We start from the raw sequence: 18,913 nt of genomic DNA on the forward strand, positions 1-18,913 counted from the left end.
TTATCGGAGATAACTTTGGCAAATACGTTCTCCCATGCAGTGGGCTTTCTTGTTGTTTTGTTGATGGTTTCTTTTGCTGTGCAGAAGCTTTTTATTTTGATTTAGTCCCATTTGTTTATTTTCTCCATAGTTTCCATTTCCCTAGCAGCTGTATCGGTAAAGATATTGCTACAACAAATGTCTGCTATTTTGCTGCCTATGGATTCTTCTAAGATTTTTATGATTTCTCGTCTTACATTTAAGTCCTTTATCCATTTTGAGTTTATTTTTGTGCATGGTGTAAATTGGTGATCTAGTTTCATTTTTTTTTGCATGTATCCGTCTAATTTCCCCAACACCATTTATTGAAGAGACTGTCTTGACTCCATTGTATGCTCTTGTCTCCTTTGTCAAATATTAATTGAGCATAATGGGCTAGGTCGATTTCTGGGTTCTCTGTTCTGTTCCATTGGTCTACATGTCTGTTCTTGTGCCAGTACCAGGCAGTTTTGAGAACAGTGGCTTTATAATATAGCTTGATATCTGGTATTGTGAACTTTACAACTTTGTTCTTCTTTCTCATGATTGCTGTAGCTATTCTGGCTCTTTTTTTATTGCAGATGAATTTTTGAAGAGTTTGTTCTAGGTCTTTGAAGTATGCCATTGGTATTTTAATGGGAATTGCATTGAATCTATAGATTGCTTTGGGTAGTATGGACATTTTAATGATGTTGATTCTACCAATCCATGAACTAGGTATATTCTTCCATTTGTTTATGTCTTCCTCTATCTGAGTATAGGTCATTTACCTCCTTGGTTAAATTTATTCCTAGGTGCCTTAATTTTCGTGTTGAAATGGTAATGGATTTTTTTTTATTTTATTTTTTTTTTAGTTTTTCTTTCTGTGAGTTCATTATTGGTGTATAAAAAAGCCATAGATTTCTGGGTGTTAATTTTTATACTGCTACATTGTTGAATTCATTTATTAAGTCTAGTAGTTTTTTTGATGGAGTCTTTAGGGTTTTCTAAGTACAATATCATGTCATCTGCAAATAATGACAATTTTACTTCTTTTCCAATTTGGATGCCTTTTATTTCTTCTTCTTGTCTGTTCACTATGGCTAGCACTTCTAGTACTATGTCAAACAAGTGTGGTGAAAGTGGACATCCCTGTCTTGTTTCTGTTCTTAGGCGAAATGGTTTTAGCTTTTGCCCATTAAGTATGATGTTGGTGGTAGGTTTGTCATATAAGGTTTTTATTATATTGAGGTATGATCCCTCTATTCCCACTTTGCTGAGAGTTTTTATCAGGAACGGTGTTGGATTTTGTCAAATGTCTTTTCTGCATCAATTGTTATGATTATGTGATTTTTGTCTCTCAATTTGTTTATGTGGTGCATAATGTTTACTGATTTGTGGATACTGTACCAGCATTGCCTCCCCGGAATAAATCCCTCTTGGTCATGGTGTATGATCTTTCTAATGTAATGCTGGATCCGATTTGCTAGGATTTTGTTGAGGATTTTAGCATCTATGTTCATCAGGGATATTGGCTTGCAATTCTCTTTTTTTGTAGTGTCTTCATCTGCTTTTGGTATTAGGGTAATGCTGGCTTCATAGAAAGAGCTAGGAAGTGTGCCTTCTTCTTGCATTTATTGAAATAGTCTGAGAAAGATAGGTTTTAGTTATTCTTTGAATGTTTAGTAAAACTCCTGTGAAGCCGTCTGGCCTTAGGCTTTTGTTTGCTGGAAGTTTTTTGATTACTGGTTCAATTTCCTCCTTAGTTATTGGCCTGTTGAGTTTTTTTTTTAATTCTTCTAGAAAGGCATTTTAGAGATAAGTTGCCATTATCTTATTTGAAGTGAGCTAGCATCTCTGTCACTCCACTGGCCTGGAAATTGAGTACCTGCACATGCTACAGGCCTCACTACTCACACCCAGTCCCTCGAAAGGATTTAAATAAATACCTCCAGGCAAACAACCAAAGTAAAAGTGGATGGGAGACAAACAACCAGGAGAGTTCTGATGTGCTGGTAGACTTCCTCAGGAATGAATAACATTTTAGAATTAGTTTTTCAACCTTGTCTTGGATAGTGTAGGAATTGAAAGATTCTCTAAACTCCCAAGATGCAAAGGGAGTTTTGGTTGTGATAGTGACAATGGCAATATATCAATAAGAATTGCATTTGATGATAAGTTACAAAAAAATCCAGCTACATTGGCTTAAACAAGATAAGTTTATTTCCCATATAACAAATCCGTAGGTAGGTTGCTGGTGTTGTTTCAGTAGCTCAAACAATGTTAGGGCCGGCATCTTTGTGATTCTCTTGATCTTTTCCCTCACATTCACAGCAGAATGCTAAAGCTTCTGCAATTATTTTTGCTTTCAAACAGGAAGAAGGAAATACTATGTAGCAATGGCTCTGAAGAGACTGAAAACAAGTTGACATCTGCAAAAAGTGAGAAGAGGAATCATCAGGAGGGAAAAAGCTCTGTGGGCCTCTAACCCTTTCCCTGGAGCCTCAAGAGTATCATACCTGTTTTACACACCAACGTATTACCAAGTACTTGGCATGGTGCCTGGTATATAGTAGGCCCTCAATGACTGTTAAATTAATGAGTAAAGGAATCATTTATGACCATCCTATATAATGAGAGAGAAATATGCTAATTATTCATTATGCCCTGAGGCATAACGACCAACTGAATAACGACCAGATCATGGATCTGCCGGAGGGTGGGGCAAGGAACTACAAGCGAGCAGCAGAGAGCTATAGGACGGGGCAGGGCAGCAAGCAAGCAGGAGGCTGAGAGCTACAGGAGGGGGCGGGGCAGCAAGCTATGAGGGGGGCCAGAGGGAGCTACAGGAGGGCGGCAGGGACCTACTGGCACACGGATTCGTGCTCAGGGCTACTAGTATGAGATAAATCCAAGATGATAGTAGTAAGAGCTAGTGTTACTTCACTCAATTTGGGGCTTATTTCCATGGAGTTGGGGTGATTTGGCAGATTAAAATAGTTAATTTTCACAGACTGGGAGGAGGACACAGTCTCTTTCTTTTCATTTCCAATGCATGCCCTTGAAAGAGACCTTTTAAAACCATAGAATTTAGGAGTTTGGGATTGAGATGCCTTTCAGGGCTTTGTGGAACTCAGATTCTTACCCACCGTGGGGAGCGCAGAGCATGCTGGGGAGAGGGTTCTGGTGTAACCCAGTCTCATCATGTCCACACATGTCTTTCTTGTCCTTAAAGGACATTCTGCACATTTAGTTAACAAAGACAGCAGAAGATTAGGCTGGGGAAGTTTCACTCCTGATTTAAAATTCCATTTGTCTGTGATTGAGCTTGTTTTAATAAAGTGAAAGAGAAATGAATCTGAGACTGCGTAATTCTTTGGCCCCTTTAGATAACTCATAGTGAATTGAATCTTTCAAGTTTTTTCAATCTTCTTTAGGTTGCTCAGTCATATAGTATTCAAAAAATTATAAATACATTGAAATTGATTTTACAATTGTGAAAGTTCAATACCTGTGAATTAAGGAGAGAGAGAGAGAGAGAGAGAGAGAGAGAGAGAGAGAGAGAGAGAGAGAGAGAAAAGGAGGAGCTATGCAAGTTATCCTGTCTCTGAATCAGTAAATTTACAAAACTTATTGTGTAATTATTTTGTCCATGTTATTTTTTACTTTCTTTTTATTGTTGTAGATGACAGAGTTCTGATTAGTGTTTCTGCAAAACATGCTTTTTCTGAAAGCAATTTTCAGTGAACTGGAAAAAAAAACCAACCAAAATACCTCCTATTTCTCCATAGAAATTAAAAAAAAAAGTAATTTGTTGGAAACCATAATGGGGGCAGAATATTACAGCAAATAAAGAAAAGAAAATTAGTTTAAGACATTTTTTTCATATATTTTCTCAGGTTGGAGAGTATTTTTCTCAACTGACTATAAGAAAATAAAGAGTAAAAAAAACACACACAAAAAACTATAGTTATTTCCCTAGCCAAATTATAACTTGTTCCACTCACCTGTGTTTGAAATTTGGACTAAGGCATATTCAATTGTCTTCATTATACAAAATAAATTCTTTAATAAAATTTTATTCTATATTATGATTAGTTCTGTGGTGGGAAAAAATGGGGGTTGTGAGAAACTTGACCAAAAATGGAGGAAGTAGTGAATAATTGGGCAAGTGTGTTAGGAGGCTACCCTAAGGAGATGATCAGAGTGAATATTCAGTCCAGGATAAGATATGTAAATTTAAGCAGCCAGCCAAAGGAGAAAATTGAAAGGTGAAGGGTGGTTGCTGGCATGAAATGAAAACAGAAATCGGGACCTGGGGAGGAAAGTTTGGGGAGTGGGTAGGCTGGTAAACAACCATGAGGGGAAGTTGGACCAGGACCAGGACCAGGTATGATGGTTAATTTTATGTGTCAGCATGACTGGACCACAGCATGCCCAGGTAAATGGTTAAATATTATTTCTGTGTGCGTTTCTGGAAGAGATTAGCATTTGAGTAGATGAACGAGTAAATCAGATGGCCTTCTCCAATGTGGGTAAGTGTCATCTAGTCTGTTGAAGGCCTGAATAGAAACCAAAGGTGGAGGGAGGTTGTATTTACTCTCTTCCTGGCTGATGAGCTGGTATATCAGTCTTCTCCTGTCCTCCACGCTCCTGGATCTCTGGCCTTCAGACTCAGGCTAAAATCTATACTATTGGCTTTCCTGTGTCTCAGTTTGTAGATGGCAGAACATGGGACTCCTTAGCCATGTTTATTGTTTGTGTTTCTGGAGAATCCCAACTAATACAGGAGAGATACTGTAAGCAGAATCAGGAAGAATAGGAAAAGGTCAACACTAAGGTTTCCAGGCTGAAAATGAGTAGGAGAAAAGAGGAAAGACAAGTGCACATGACTTTATCTGGCAAGTGAATGTATGTGTGACCTCATGGGTTGCCACACCATCCCAAAAAAAGCTAAGATAGAAGGAGGAAAGAGAGATGCACAGAGACAGAAGCAAAGGGAGGGAGATATGTGTGGAAATAAAAACATTTTATCAAAAACAGAGGAAAAGAGATAGGGAACAAGAAATACTCTGTTTTAAAAGATGGTGAGAAGGAAGACAAGCTAAGAATGGTTTACTAGGTTTTACCTTGAATGTATTCATACATGTTTTCTTTCAAATTCTGTTGTTCCTTTGAATGACAGGCTTTGCAGTAAGTTATCACTGTCCTTTAAAACTCATAGAAGCTACTTAAACAGTATTTACAGCTCTTCAACTTTTTTAAAAGATATTTTATTGATTTTTTAGGGGGAGGAAGGGAGAGGGATAGAAAGTTAGAAACATCAATGAGAGAGAAACATCGATTAGCTGCCTCCTGCACCCCCCCCCCCCCGGCGGGGATGTGCCTGCAACCAAGGTACATGCCCTTGACCGGAATCGAACCTGGGACCCTTCAGTCTGCAGGCCGATGCTCTATCCACTGAGCCAAACCAGTTAAGGAAACTTTGAAAAAATACTTTAATATTTAGAGGTATTATCTGAGGCTTCTATCAGAAGCATGTGTGTGTTCTTGTTATTATTATTATTATTACTTTTTAAAGCTATAACTATATATAATAACAAGAACAGTATCACTGACTATAGGCAAGGAAATTAACCAAAAGGTTTATCTATTCTTATATATGTGGTATAAATATACATATACCCAGTATATATGCATGCATATATTTGAGACCATATATATATATCCTACATAATAAAAGGGTAATATGTAAATTACTATCACTCCGCTACACCCACGATTGGGCCAGCGGGAGGCTCAGGGGGTGGCCGATTGGGCCAGCGTCTGCGCCATGGCTGTGCTGCAGCACAGAAGGGGCCTCTGGGGCAGTGAGACCACGTTCTGCTGCGGACCATCAAAAGCGGGGAGCGAAAGCGGGGGAGCTGGCTGTCTGTCTGCTCCCACACCAGGCCTTTTGAAAGCCTCCACTGCGCCGGAGGCTTTCAAAAGGCCTGGTGCACCAGCGGACAGACAGCCAGCTCCCCCGCGATCGAAAGCGGGGAGCTGTGTGTCCGCTCCAGCACCAGCGGACCCCCTGCCATCAAAAGCTGGGAGCAGGCTGCTAGCAGTGTCCGCGGAGCGTGCTAGGCTTTGTGGGGCAGTGGATATGGCCTGGATGGCAGGTTAGGCCTAGGGGACCCTACACGTGCATGATTTAATCATGCACTGGGCATATATATATATATATATATATATATATATATATATATATATACTAGTGGCCCCATGTACGAATGAAGATTTGTGCAAGAATGGGCCTTTGTTCCCCTGGCTGCCAGCATGGCCTTCGCTCTGGCCAGGGCAGCCTTTCCGATCTGGCCCAGAGCCACCTTTCTGCCTTCCCATGCTGCCCAGAGGCCCTGAGCGGCTGGGGTGGTGCAGAATGCCTGTGTCGTTGCCATGGCAACGATGCAAGCGTCCTGCCCCATCCACAGCCGCTTGGCACCTGTGTATGCAAATTAACCAGCCATCTTTGTTGGGTTAATTTGCATACTCATTCCTGATTGGCTGCTGGGTGTCGCGAAGGTACGGTCAATTAGCATGTTACTCTTTTATTAGGTAGATATTTATATATCTCTTATCTAATAAAGGGGGAATATGCAAATTGACCGTCATGCCATCACAAAGATGGCGGCATCCATAGCCACAAGATGGCGGCACCTGGTCCCTCAGCCCCGACAGAGTCCCCCAGTCCTTTCAGCCCTGCCAGGGTGCAGCAGGCACACGGTGTGGCCAGACCCGCCCTCAGCCATCCAGCCGCCCAAGGTTGGCCCTAGGTACAGGCAAGCCTCGGATGTCGGCTGCCCAGCCACCTAGGGCTGGCCTGAGGTGCAGGCAAGCCTCAGATGGTGGCTGCCCAGCTGCCCAGGGCAGCCCGAGGCTCAGGTAACCAGGGCCGGACAAGGCTTGCGCTGACAGCAGTGGCAGCAGCAGAGGTGTGATAGGGGCATCGCCTTCCCCTGATCGCCAGGTCGCCTCCCACCCCTGAGGGCTCCCAGACTGTGGGAGGGGGCAGGCCGGGCTGAAGGAACCCCCCTCCAGTGCATGAATTTTCATGCACCAGGCCTCTAGTACATATACCTTACCGTATATTAGCATCTGATCCCTGATGAAATGATCAGATAATAGAAGACTGACATAGCACATTCTGGTGTGAGAAAGGTCAAAATTTCAAAGAGAATGGAACATGGACTGAATGACCTGGGAAAGGAGACTTTGGTAAGGTGGCAATATTTGCAGATTTCCAATCCTTGATCAATGCATTGTCCTAGTTATGGAACATTCAGTGGTAAGAGGCACAATTAAATGTGTCTTTGACCCCTAGACAAGTGCATTTCCTCTGCATCTTGCTATCCTTTAGCTTTCAGAATGCAAAAATTCAGTATGGCCTACAGAACACTAGACCCACCATCTTGAACCCTGGAATCTGGTCCAGACTCAAGTTGGGTAATGTTAGGCAAGTCACTTCCACCCTGGCATCTCAGGCCTCAACATTCTGGATAGCTATTGCCCAGCCCATTCAATAGTAATAACAATAGAGTTATGTAATTGACAGGGTTTTTCAGAGAAAAAGAACCAGTAGCATAGATATAGATACACAGAAAGAGATTTATTATATGATATTGGCTCACGTGATTATGGAGGCTGAGAAGTCCCATGATCTGCCATCTTCAAGTTGGTGGTATAGTCCCCATTCAAACCCAAAGGCTTGAGAACCAGGGGAGCCAGTGGTATAAATCCCAATCTGAGACTGAAGGTCCAAAACCAGGAGTGCTAATGTCCAAGGACTGGAGAGGATGATGTCCCAGCTCAAACAGAGAACAAATTCACCCTTCCTCCACCTTTTTGGTCTATTCAGGCCCTCAGTAGATTGGATTATACCCACTGCATTGAGTAGGGCATCTTCTTTACTCAGCCCTATCTATCCAAATACTAATGTCATCCAGAAACACCCTCACAAACACATGCAGAAATAATGTTTTACCAGCTCTCTATGCATCTCTTAGCCCAGTCAAGTTGACACATAAAATCAACCATCACAAATTATGTGGAACACTTATTGAATACTTACTACGTGTCAGATGCTGAGCGAAGTACTTTTTCTGATTTTATCTTCAGCATATAATTTTACACTATATTCTATTATTATCCACAACTTAGAACCAAGAAAGTTGGCTCAGAGAATTTAAGAAACTCAGCAAGTTTACACATCTGGTGAGTAACACAGCCCTCATTAATTTAGGTCTATCTAATATATAGGTCCCTACATTTGCTGCTCCTTATAGTCATGATTTTCAAATGGGGTAAGGATATGTCCCCTGACCCATAGGGATATTTTAATATTGGGGAGGGATTAATTTGTAAAACAGTCTACCAGTTTTTAAAAAACCCCTTGGAAGTACTCCCACTTGAATAACACCAAACTTGGTAATCTTTAGGCTTCTTTTACTAGTATAGCTAACCTTCTATGACTTTGGGATTCTGCTGCTCAAGAGAAAGGAAACTTCCATTGATATCCCTTACAATAAGGTTGAATCTAGTATTCCATTGCTTTTTGTTGTCTTCTAGAAGCCTGCATGAGTCAACAGTTCCTCTTTGTCCCCTTCAGTAATTCACTGTCTTCAGAGCAGCCTCTGATCAGAAACTTCATTAAGTCAGCTCTGATTTGCCTTCTTATCTTACCTCTTAGATAACATATTGAAAACACCAGCTGGGTCACCTAAGGTGCTCCTCTAATTAGACTGCCAAAGGCATAATTTTGTTAATATTGCTATAACAACAAATAACCATGTCACTGATGGCTGTGATCTAATTACAAACTGTACATCAAGCAATTATTATCTTTATAGTTGTCTAATGTAAGTTGACTGAGGGTCAGTATAAATGAGAGTGGCACCCACATCTTAATTTTCTGATATCCCAAAGATGTGTTATACCTTCCATCAGGATATTGGCTCATGAGGTCACCCTTTCTGAACAGACTGATACAAAGGATATGTATATCATCAGAATCAGACTGTCATTTGGGCACATTTTCATGCATTTATTTTTTTATCCTCACTGAGAATTGGGGAGAGGGGGAGTATCTAAAAATAGGTGTCATCCTTGACTAAAGGAAAAATTGGAAAGGTCCAGTTGAGAGTTGTTCTGGAAGCTTATGCAGATTCCTTAGAGCTAACCTATAACTGAGAGTAAAAAAAGGATTAAACTGCCTATGGAGACACACTGCCTTTTTTAGTATTTTCAGAGCACAAGGTGTGGGTCTCTGGTAGGAATATCCCTACTGTATGAAGGACTGCACCAAACCTCTGCTGTTTCTCACTCTTATTTTTTTTTTTTAACTTGCATGAAATTCTTTTTTAAAAAAATTGATTTTTAGAGAGAAAGGGAGAGTTAGAAACATTGATGAGAGAGAAACATCATTGATTGGCTGTCTCCTGCATGCCCCCTGCTGGAGATCAAGCCCACAACCCAGGCATGTGCCTTGACTAGGAATGGATCCAGTGACCTCTTGGTTCATGGGTCGACACTCAACCACTGAGCCACACCAGCTGGGCTGTTTCTCATTCTTACTGGGAGTTTTCCTTCTTCTCCTTGTCCTTTCCCTTCTCCCTGACTCTACTTTTGGCTTCCCACACCCTTGCACTTCAAGCTTTGGGTGAAAAGAATGGGGTGGAGAAGGAGAATAATCAGGGGATATGCAAATCTATCCTATCTTTGTCCCAAGAGCCCACTACAGCAATGCCCTGCTCCACTAACTCCACCTGCTACTAACATTTTATAGCTCAGAAAGTATTGGAGTTCCATATCCACAAAAAATAGTTGCCCTAACCGGTTTAGCTCAGTGGATAGAGCATTGGCCTGTGGACTGAAGGGTCCCAGGTTCGATTCTGGTCAAGGCATGTACTTTGGTTGTGGGCACATCCCCAGTACGGGGTGTGCAGGAGGCAGCTGATCAATGTTTCTCTCTCACCGATGTTTCTAACTCTCTAACCCTCTCCCTTCCTCTCTGTAAAAAAACAATAAAGTATATTAAAAATAAAATAAAATGTCGTTTTGTTTATTTAAAAAAAGTTATTTTCCAAGTTGATTGTATTCCAGAAGACAAATGAGGGAGAAAAGCCTCCAATTTTGCTTCTACCTCACTGTCTCCAATATCTCCATCACCATTTATTGAGTACTAGGACCTATGCTAAGTGCTTTACATGTATAATTCTCTTCTTTCTAGATCAACTTTCAATCTTTCACTATAAAAAATGGCCCTGGCCCACTTCAGCCCTTATGCCCTGGACTAGATTCTCAGGAGCGACATGGAACCTTGTCTCTTTTCTTGCCCAAGAACTCCCCATGTCAGCTTCTTATCCCTAGAGTTCATCCTTGGGCCCCATTAGACCCTGTTCTTTGTCCCTGTGTTCCCCAAGGTATTCATCAACCTGTGAAATATTCATCCTACTATCAGTTAGAAGAGAGAGCAAAGCGAGTGGAGTCCCTGATTCAGTTGTCAAAACTACTGCTCTTATAGTATTTTCCTGAATACACTTTGCATGGGAATACCAAAAGCTTGGCTTCATAGTTATATTAATACCAATATCTCAGGTATATTGTTGTTCAATCAGTTTTTACAGGTTGGCCCAAAATATCCAACTCTAAAACATTTCTTTGTAATATGCATTCTGAATTGTAAACAGTGGATTTACAAATGAAGTTTTGGAGCTTAATCCAGTGTTATGTTGGGGAGTGTCTACATTTTGGGTAGAATGATACCGAAAAAGTTGCATTTTTGTGGCTTTCAGGGATTAATCTTAAAGCATTACTTTAATTTTAGGAATAGCAATTTTTTTTCTCCATGGGACTTGAGTTGTGTCCCATAAAAAGATTGCATTAAGTTTTAAATGAAGTGTGTAGTTTTCTACTCCAAATCTAAGCAACAGGGCAAAATAATTGGAAACTGGCGAGAACACCATTGGAAATTATGTTCCTTCAGGACAAGACTGGTGTTTTTTTCGTCTCTGTTTCTTCATAGTCTAGCTCAGTTAGTTCCTGGCATAGGGTCAGATTTCAATAAATGTTAGTGAATGCTGTTTTTGAATGAACAGAATGCTCTTAGAGTCTGTCTATGCAAGCAAGTATCCCAAACTGAACGAAATGACTTATCTTAAAATGGGTCTCTCCCTTCCTCCCCACATACTTCTTCTGATGCTTATTTTTACAGTGTACAAAGGTGGGCAAACGGCTGTTACAGATGACAGAACATTGGTTGAATGCCCAGACCAGGAGGAGAGCTTCACACCCAGTCTTATTCTTATTATGCTATCTTGGGTTGAGGGAGTCAAGAGTTGTTTTGGGGTTTTTGTATTTAGTCTTTCACTTGGTTCATTATTAGTCTGAAGTTCTTTATAGCTGGCAAAGGGAGGTAGGGTTCTGAATGTAAGCTCCTCGATGCAGGGACTTTGTTCTGTTGATCTTCTACCCCCTTCTAATACCTAGCCAAGAGAAGAAGGAAATGACTACCATTTGTTAAGTGTCGACTAAGTCATGGACTGTTCTGGGCAGGTTATACACATTGTCTCAGTTGGTTAACACAAGTCTTGTGACATAAATTGTTCTCAATTTAGAGTTGAGAAAACTAATATAAGGATCAAGGACTTTGCCAAAATCACATATTTATAAAGTTTACCATTGTACACCCAGCTCCTAGCAGAGTACCTGATACATAATAAATGTTCAGTAAATAGCTGTTCTAAAGTCTGGTCTTTTTTGAATGTCCTTACTATTTTCACTGTTGAATTCCACCTCCCCAATAATGTGTTTAACAACAACCACAACAATGGTTTGAGACATTTTGGCAGATGCACAATGGTTTCCATGTTTATATACATTATAAGCATTCATCTAATTATATTTATACTCAATTTTCTTTGTAGAGCAGGATAGTGCTTTATTTTCTGTCTTTTATTTTAAAAACAATTACTGAAAACCTACTAATAAAACTGATTTAGGTATTCAAGATAAACAGGTCAGTTTCTGTCGTTATCATAAAAAAGCTCAAAGTTTTGTGAGGGAGACGACATGTGAACACAAAATAATAATGTGATGAAATAAATGTTATTCTCTCTCTCTCACTGGTGGGGTTGTTAAGGAAGTCCCCAGTTCTTCCTCAGAGAGACTGAGTAGAGGATAAGGATTAGGGGAGGTGTTTCAGAAAAAAAAAAATTGAGTTGAATCTCAAATGACCAATTATTGCTCATTAGCCAGATAAAAGAATGGCATTGAAGGCAGTAGAAACAGCAAATACAAAGATACAAGATTTGAAAAAAATCTGCAAGGCATTTACTGTGGCTGGATGGTGATTTGTATGTAAAGTTATGATAGGAAAATGAGTAATAATGGGAAGAAGTAATAATAATATCATTTATTTCACACTAACTATACATCAATTAGATTGCTTGGAAGTTCACATAATAATCTTCATTATTACTGGCAATAACCCATGATTATAATTCTTATTTTAGGAATAAGGACACCAAGGCCTTGGGAATGTAAGCTTTGGCTTAGTTCCAAAGTTACACAGAGAGTAAGTGACAGAGCCAGCTCTTAAATCAGGTCAGCCTGATGCCAAAGCCATTGTGCTCTACCACTATGGAACTCTACTTTCTGAAGGTGAAAATGCAGGATGGAAGGGTCGTGTAGGCTCTGTTAAGAAATTTTGATTTTATTTTGCTTTATATGAGGATCAATGAAAACATTTTTGAACTTTTTTTTTTTTTTTTAAATTCACCTTTTTTGTTGTTGTTAATCCTCATCCGAGGATATTTTTTCCATTAATTTTTAAAGAGAGTGGAAGAGAAGGATGCGGGGGGCGGGGGGGGGGGGGAGGGAAGGGAGAGGGGGAAGAGAGAGGGGGGGAGGAAAAGAGAAAGAGAGAGAGAGAAACATTGATGTGAGAGAGACATATAGATTGGTTGCCTCTCTCAGGTGCCCAGACCGGGACTGGGGATGGAACCTGCAACCCAAGTACATCCCCTTGGCTGGATATCAAACCTGTGACCCTTCAGTGCTTGGGCCAATGCTCTAACCACTGAACAACACCGACCAGAGCAAAAAAAAATCACTTTTTAAGACTTGGATTATGGACATCCTGGAGGTTGGGATATCAAGCAGGAAAACTTTTCATTTAAACCTCAGAGGAAAGGTAGGGGAGGGTGGGGGTAAAGGGGAGAAATCAACCAAAGGACTGTATACATGCATATAAGCCTAACCAATGGACACAGAAAACAGGGGGGTGAGAGCATGAGTGGGGGGGGGCAATGGGGGGATAAGGACACATATGTAATACCTTAATCAATAAAGAAAAAAACATTAAATAAAAGTGGTATAGAAGGAAAGTACCTGAACATAATAAAGGCCATGTATGACAAACCTTAAAAAAAAGAGAGATATTAATAAGGCTTAAACCGAAATAGTAGAAGTGAGAACAGAGAGATAGATCACTTGAATTGTTGGAAGATAAACAGGAAAAGATTTGATGATTGATATACAAAATGAGAGAGAAAAAGCTGAGAGTAATTCCCAGTGTGGGGATATGGATAACTTGCACTGTGATGTCATTAGCAAGAGGAATGCTGGAAAAGAAATGAGTTTGAGTCAGAGGAAGGAAGACTTCCTAAGGTTAATTTAAGAATAAGGAGTTTCAGACTACTGTAGACATCAAGTAGAGAAGATAAATAGTCACTTGGGATGGGCGCTTAGGAGGTACCCAAAGAGTCTGGGTTAATAGTCCCTTGATTTAGGAGTCATTAAAGTGAACCATGAATATTTTAAGGGAATAATTAGTGGCAGAGGAATCATCTAAGAAACTGAGAAAGATCCACCAGAGTGATTGTAAGAGGACCAGAGAGAGAGCATTATTATGGAAGGTATGATCCAGGGAGGAAATGGGAAATGGGGACAGGGAGGATGGGCTTCTCATTCTAAGGATGATGAGAGACACAAAAAAGAGGAGGGAGACACAAGGACAAGGCAAACACATATTTTTGTACGCTGAGTACAGAGAACTGGTAGTGGTGATTAGACTACCCCTGAGCCAGGGGATATGAGGCAGGAGAATTTGAAAGCAAGGGTGGGTGAAAAATTATTTTCTCACATGTAGTTACAAGTTGAGTTCTAATTTAATTTTTACTTATTTTTTCCTTTATTAAATTTTAGAGAGAGAGTAAGGGAGATGGGTAGGGAGATATAAATATTTATGAGAGAGAAACATCATTGATTGGCTGCCTTCTGCATGCCCCCTACTGTGGATTGAGCCTGCAACCCAGACATGTGCCTGACCGGGAATCGAACCAGTGACCTCTTAGTTCCTGGGTCGATGCTCAATCACTGAGCCACATGAGCTGGGCTTGAGTTCTATTTTAATGCGTTGTTGAGAGCTCATCTAGGTGGTGATAATAAATAATTGACTCAAAAGCAAAATCCTCTTTCCTCACAGGAGTCTTGGGTAAACTAAAAGGACCGTTATCTTCAGGAAAATTTTGTGACTGAGTAGTGTGGTGTTCTTCTCACCTTCTCCTCCTCTAACATTCTTATTCAGATAAAAGCCAACTTAAAATGAACATGATGGGGATCACTGAAGAGGAATATGAGACCCATAAAAGGGTTGAAATAATAGCCTGTCAGTACTTTATGTTTGTAAAATACTTGGTGGCTTTGATTTCCCACATTCCCTCCAGGTCCCACTCCTGTGCTCTGTTCGGTTTTCCTTCTGCCTGGTACATACACTGCCCTCACCACACCCTCCTCTCCTTGCCTCCTTCCTTACTACAAGAGTCATCACCCTTTTCCCCCCTGATACTAGCAGCACTTCTTATATTGCTCTTTGCTGCCCATCCCCATCTCTCATGAATGAGAGTTATGGGTACACACATCCTATTTATCCTATTCAGTGTTGTGTGTCTACAATACAGGGAACGTCTTCTACTTTTTCTTTTATCCTCCATGACCCTTTGCTATTACTGAACGCTGAAGACATATGTACTAAGTTAATAGAATGATTCCATTTTTTTATAGATGACAAAACAAGCCTAGTTGAGATGAACTAATAAAGCTTGTAAGTCTAGGATTTAAGACTGTTCAGAACAAAAGTCCTCTGATTCCCAGCCCTATGCTCTTTCCCTAAATTCTTTGCCTCTGTTGAAACAATAAGCAAGTGCTAAGTAGGCATGTAAGGTGAAAGCATGTGTAAATATACAGAGGCTCAGATGACCCAGAAAATACCAGTTGAGTCACTTTTCACTCTCCCGGAATCCACTTGTGATATGTTTGCCTGTATTGTGGCCTACCTTCCCTAGTTACTCTCTGATGTAAGGGCCACACCCAAGTTGCTGAACTAGAAATTTGGCTGTTCTTTATGGATTTTTCTGATCAGGAGTCCTCAACTTTTTAAACAGGGGGCCAGTTCACTGTCCCTCAGAGTGTTGGAGGGCCGGACTATAGTTTAAAAAAAAACTATGAACAAATTCCTATGCACACTGCACATATCTTATTTTGAAGTAAAAAAACAAAACGGCAAAAACACCCGCATGTGGCCCATGGGCCATAGTTTGAGGACGCCTGAAATACATAGAGATTGCTGGTGCCTTTTCCAAGATGATACTTGACTTTGTTAGCATGTTTTAAATGGGTTTAAAACAAACCCATTTAACATATAGCCTGGTGTTAAGTAGGTATGTGATAGAACCCTCCATGCTGCACCTATCACATAGTGACATATTTAAAAATTATTTGTGTACACATTTAACCTGAAAATTTGTAAAGAAGGATTAAGTAAAATGCAATTGTAAATAAAAAACGTAATGTATAATTGCCACCAGACTGGTACTAGACAATATTGTGTCTTTTCATAATATTCCTCCCTTAATTTCCTTTATACCTGCCTTAGTACCTTTTTCTCACTTGAAACTAGGTTGTTCTTATCTTATTGCCAAAGAAAGCCCCATTTCAAATTATTAACTGGGAATAACGTAACGTAGTATATTTACCATGAATATTTGTAATTTAACAGCATCAGACTATATTGGTAGAGTTCATTAACTAAGTTAGGTGATGACCCCTTTATTTTTGCTTCATTATCTAAGAAACTAGTGGCCCGGTGCATAAAATTTGTGCATGGCGGTGGGGCGGGGGGAGGGGGGGCGGTCCCTCAGCCCGGCCTACACCCTCTCCAATCTGGGACCCCTTGGGGATGTCTGACTGATGGCCAGTAAGTACAACACAGATGAGTAAGAGCCTATAATCTGATAAATAAAATTATTGGGAGGTACTGTTTTGAGGTATTATTACATATTCCCACACATTCTCCTTTGTTTTCTCTTTTTCCTCTCTCCAAGATAAGTAGCTGGTTCTGCCTTTATTGCTAATGGAGAAAGATTCAACAGAACATTCTGGATGGTGGCTACCTGGGTGTAGACATAGGTAAACATTTATTGAGCTGTACAATTGAGATTTCTGTATTTTACCTGGCATTTGACTCTTGTGTTTGCATAAACATAAGCAGTGGCTTCTAACCCACAGGTTAGAATTATTCAGGGACATTTAAAATTTACTGTTGGCTGGATACTCTCCAAATCAGCAAAATCAAAATCTATGAAAATTGAACAGAATTGGAACACTACTTTCTGAAGGGGTAGACTTGTTGTTTGGAATATTTTACACACACACACACACACACACACACACACACACACACACACACACTCCTCAAGTAATTCCCATAACAGCTATCATTGAAAATCAACTCCCAAGGGAATTTAGAGTCCTTGTAAGGGGGCAGAAGAATTCAGACACAATAAATAGACAATTGTGTTGCTAGAAACAGCAGGAAATGTAGGCCTTCCCTCATGCCCTACAGCAGCCTAAAAAGCCTCGAGCTGCCCACCTGGACTCCCTGGGCCCCCAACAGAATGGGACTTTTCCTGCAGGGCCTGGTGCTGCCTGTCCCGCCTCCCGGGTCCCCTATGGACCTGGACCCCTCATTTGGGGCCTGGTGCTGCCCGCCCTGTCTCCCTAGGCCCCCTATGAAACAGGACTTTTCAGGCAGGGACTGGAGCTGCTCGCCCTGCCTCCCCTGACCCCTGATGATACAGGACTTTGCATGTGGGGCCTGGTGCTGCCCACCCTGCCTCCCCCGACCCCCGATGGACCGGGACCCACGGTTGGGGCCTCGCGCTGGTTGGGTCCGCGATCGGGGCAGGCGCTGACCCAAGCCCCGCCTGCCCCGGTCCGTGATCGGGGCTTGGGTCTCAATGGCTGCGGCGGGTGCTGCCCCCTCCCCCGCCATCTTTGCTGGGTTAATTTGCATAGCACCCCTGATTGGCTGTGGGAGTAGCGAAGGTACGGTCAATTAGCATATTGCTCTTTTATTAGGTAGGATGGGCAGTGGATGAGCCTCATGAATTTTGCCTATGAGAAAACAAGAACATTGACAGAAAATGCACCACAGTTGTCCAGTGGGATGATATAATTTAACTTACTGTAGATGTATAGAAATGTGAGCAAGGAGTTCACAGCAACCACAAAGATGTGTGAATGCTTACAGCCATGAGGTTACATTTATTTTGTGCCAAGCAAAGCAGAATATAACTCTATAGTCGAGTTATTTCCTCCTTTAAAAAACCGAAGAGACAGTAAATGTAGTTGAAAACAGAGAGACAGATTGTGGTCAAGCTCACAATAGGCCCAGTGAGTGGACAGTATCTCTGGGTCATGAGTTGTGGTTCTTCAGGAGGGATGGTTGGCCTAGAAAGAAGCCACTGGATGAATTCTTCTAACTTGGTAGCACTGAGAAAAAATCTCCACTTTCCTCCATGGACAAAAGTTAGCTTGATCCATGTACTAATGTCTGGGTAAATATAAATGCTTGACTTTGCCTTTTTAAAGCTTTTTAATGAATTTTGATGGTTACTTTGCTTCAGAATTTTAATTTTGGGAGAAATTTTTTTTCCCTCAAGATGATCAGTGGGATCAGAATAACTAGGCACTTTCTCTGGTTCTGCTGAAGAGATTTCAGACTCTGTAGAAGCCAATGTGTTCTCCAAAGTTTGTGGTTGTATGAGTTTGTGAAGTGGTTCCATGACCTCTTTACCCTTTTCTCCTTCCAGAACTTCTGAACAATATATTCTGGAAGAAGAATGCTGGTTTTCCAGTTCTGTTACCTTCTTCTTTAAAGCATCAATGTTTTCTTTCATAGAGAAGATATCTTTAGTTGTTGTGCATTGCTTGTCTTCATTAACATTTATTTTGGTTTCTAGTACCTCCATCTGCTTCTGATAAAAGTCAGTCTTTCCCTGGAATTTTGATACTGCACTGACAATGTCAGTCATTTTCCTGAGGAGGTCCAGTTGGGCAGTTTTAATATCTTGGAGCATTCCTATAACACTCATTTCTTCATCAGTACTGTCATCTTGATCACAACCATAGGAAGTTATAGTTGGATTTCTAGTTGAATCTGGGTGCTGGTTATTAAAATTATGGTAAACATTTTTAAGAGATTGTCTGATCTTGGAGAGATTTGAAGGCCACATCTTCCCAGCAGCTGCTTTTACTCTTTTGGCTTGATGTTTGTACATCTTTCATGAGCCAAGATGGTGGGAGACCTGATGAGAATCAAAGAAAGAAGCAATGTTAGAATGAAATGGTCTTTCTCTTACTATTTGTTGAATGTCTTTCCTGGTAACATTGTAGAATGCCCTATGGAGAACATGAAGGGTAATAGTAGGTACTCTTGGTTAGCTTCTTTCAGGGCAGTGCTTGTGAATAATGGTCAACTGCATGGACTCTTTCATATGGTGATTATTGACCTGATTCTGATGTCACAATGGCT

The 18,913-nt window shown here is 40.8% G+C and overlaps 1 protein-coding gene across 1 annotated transcript; it reads right to left on the bottom strand.

The window, feature by feature from the left end:
• Positions 1-17,675: 17,675 nt before the first annotated feature.
• On the bottom strand, positions 17,676-18,659 carry CCDC54 (coiled-coil domain containing 54; the record flags this gene model as incomplete). Its single annotated transcript, XM_079763891.1, has 1 exon — positions 17,676-18,659. One exon carries the CDS (start codon positions 18,657-18,659, stop codon positions 17,676-17,678), a length of 984 nt encoding a protein of 327 aa, XP_079620017.1.
• Positions 18,660-18,913: the final 254 nt, after the last annotated feature.

This window comes from Cnephaeus nilssonii (genome assembly GCF_951640355.1).
Source record: "Cnephaeus nilssonii genome assembly, chromosome: 3".
NCBI classification, from domain to species: Eukaryota; Metazoa; Chordata; class Mammalia; order Chiroptera; family Vespertilionidae; genus Cnephaeus; species Cnephaeus nilssonii.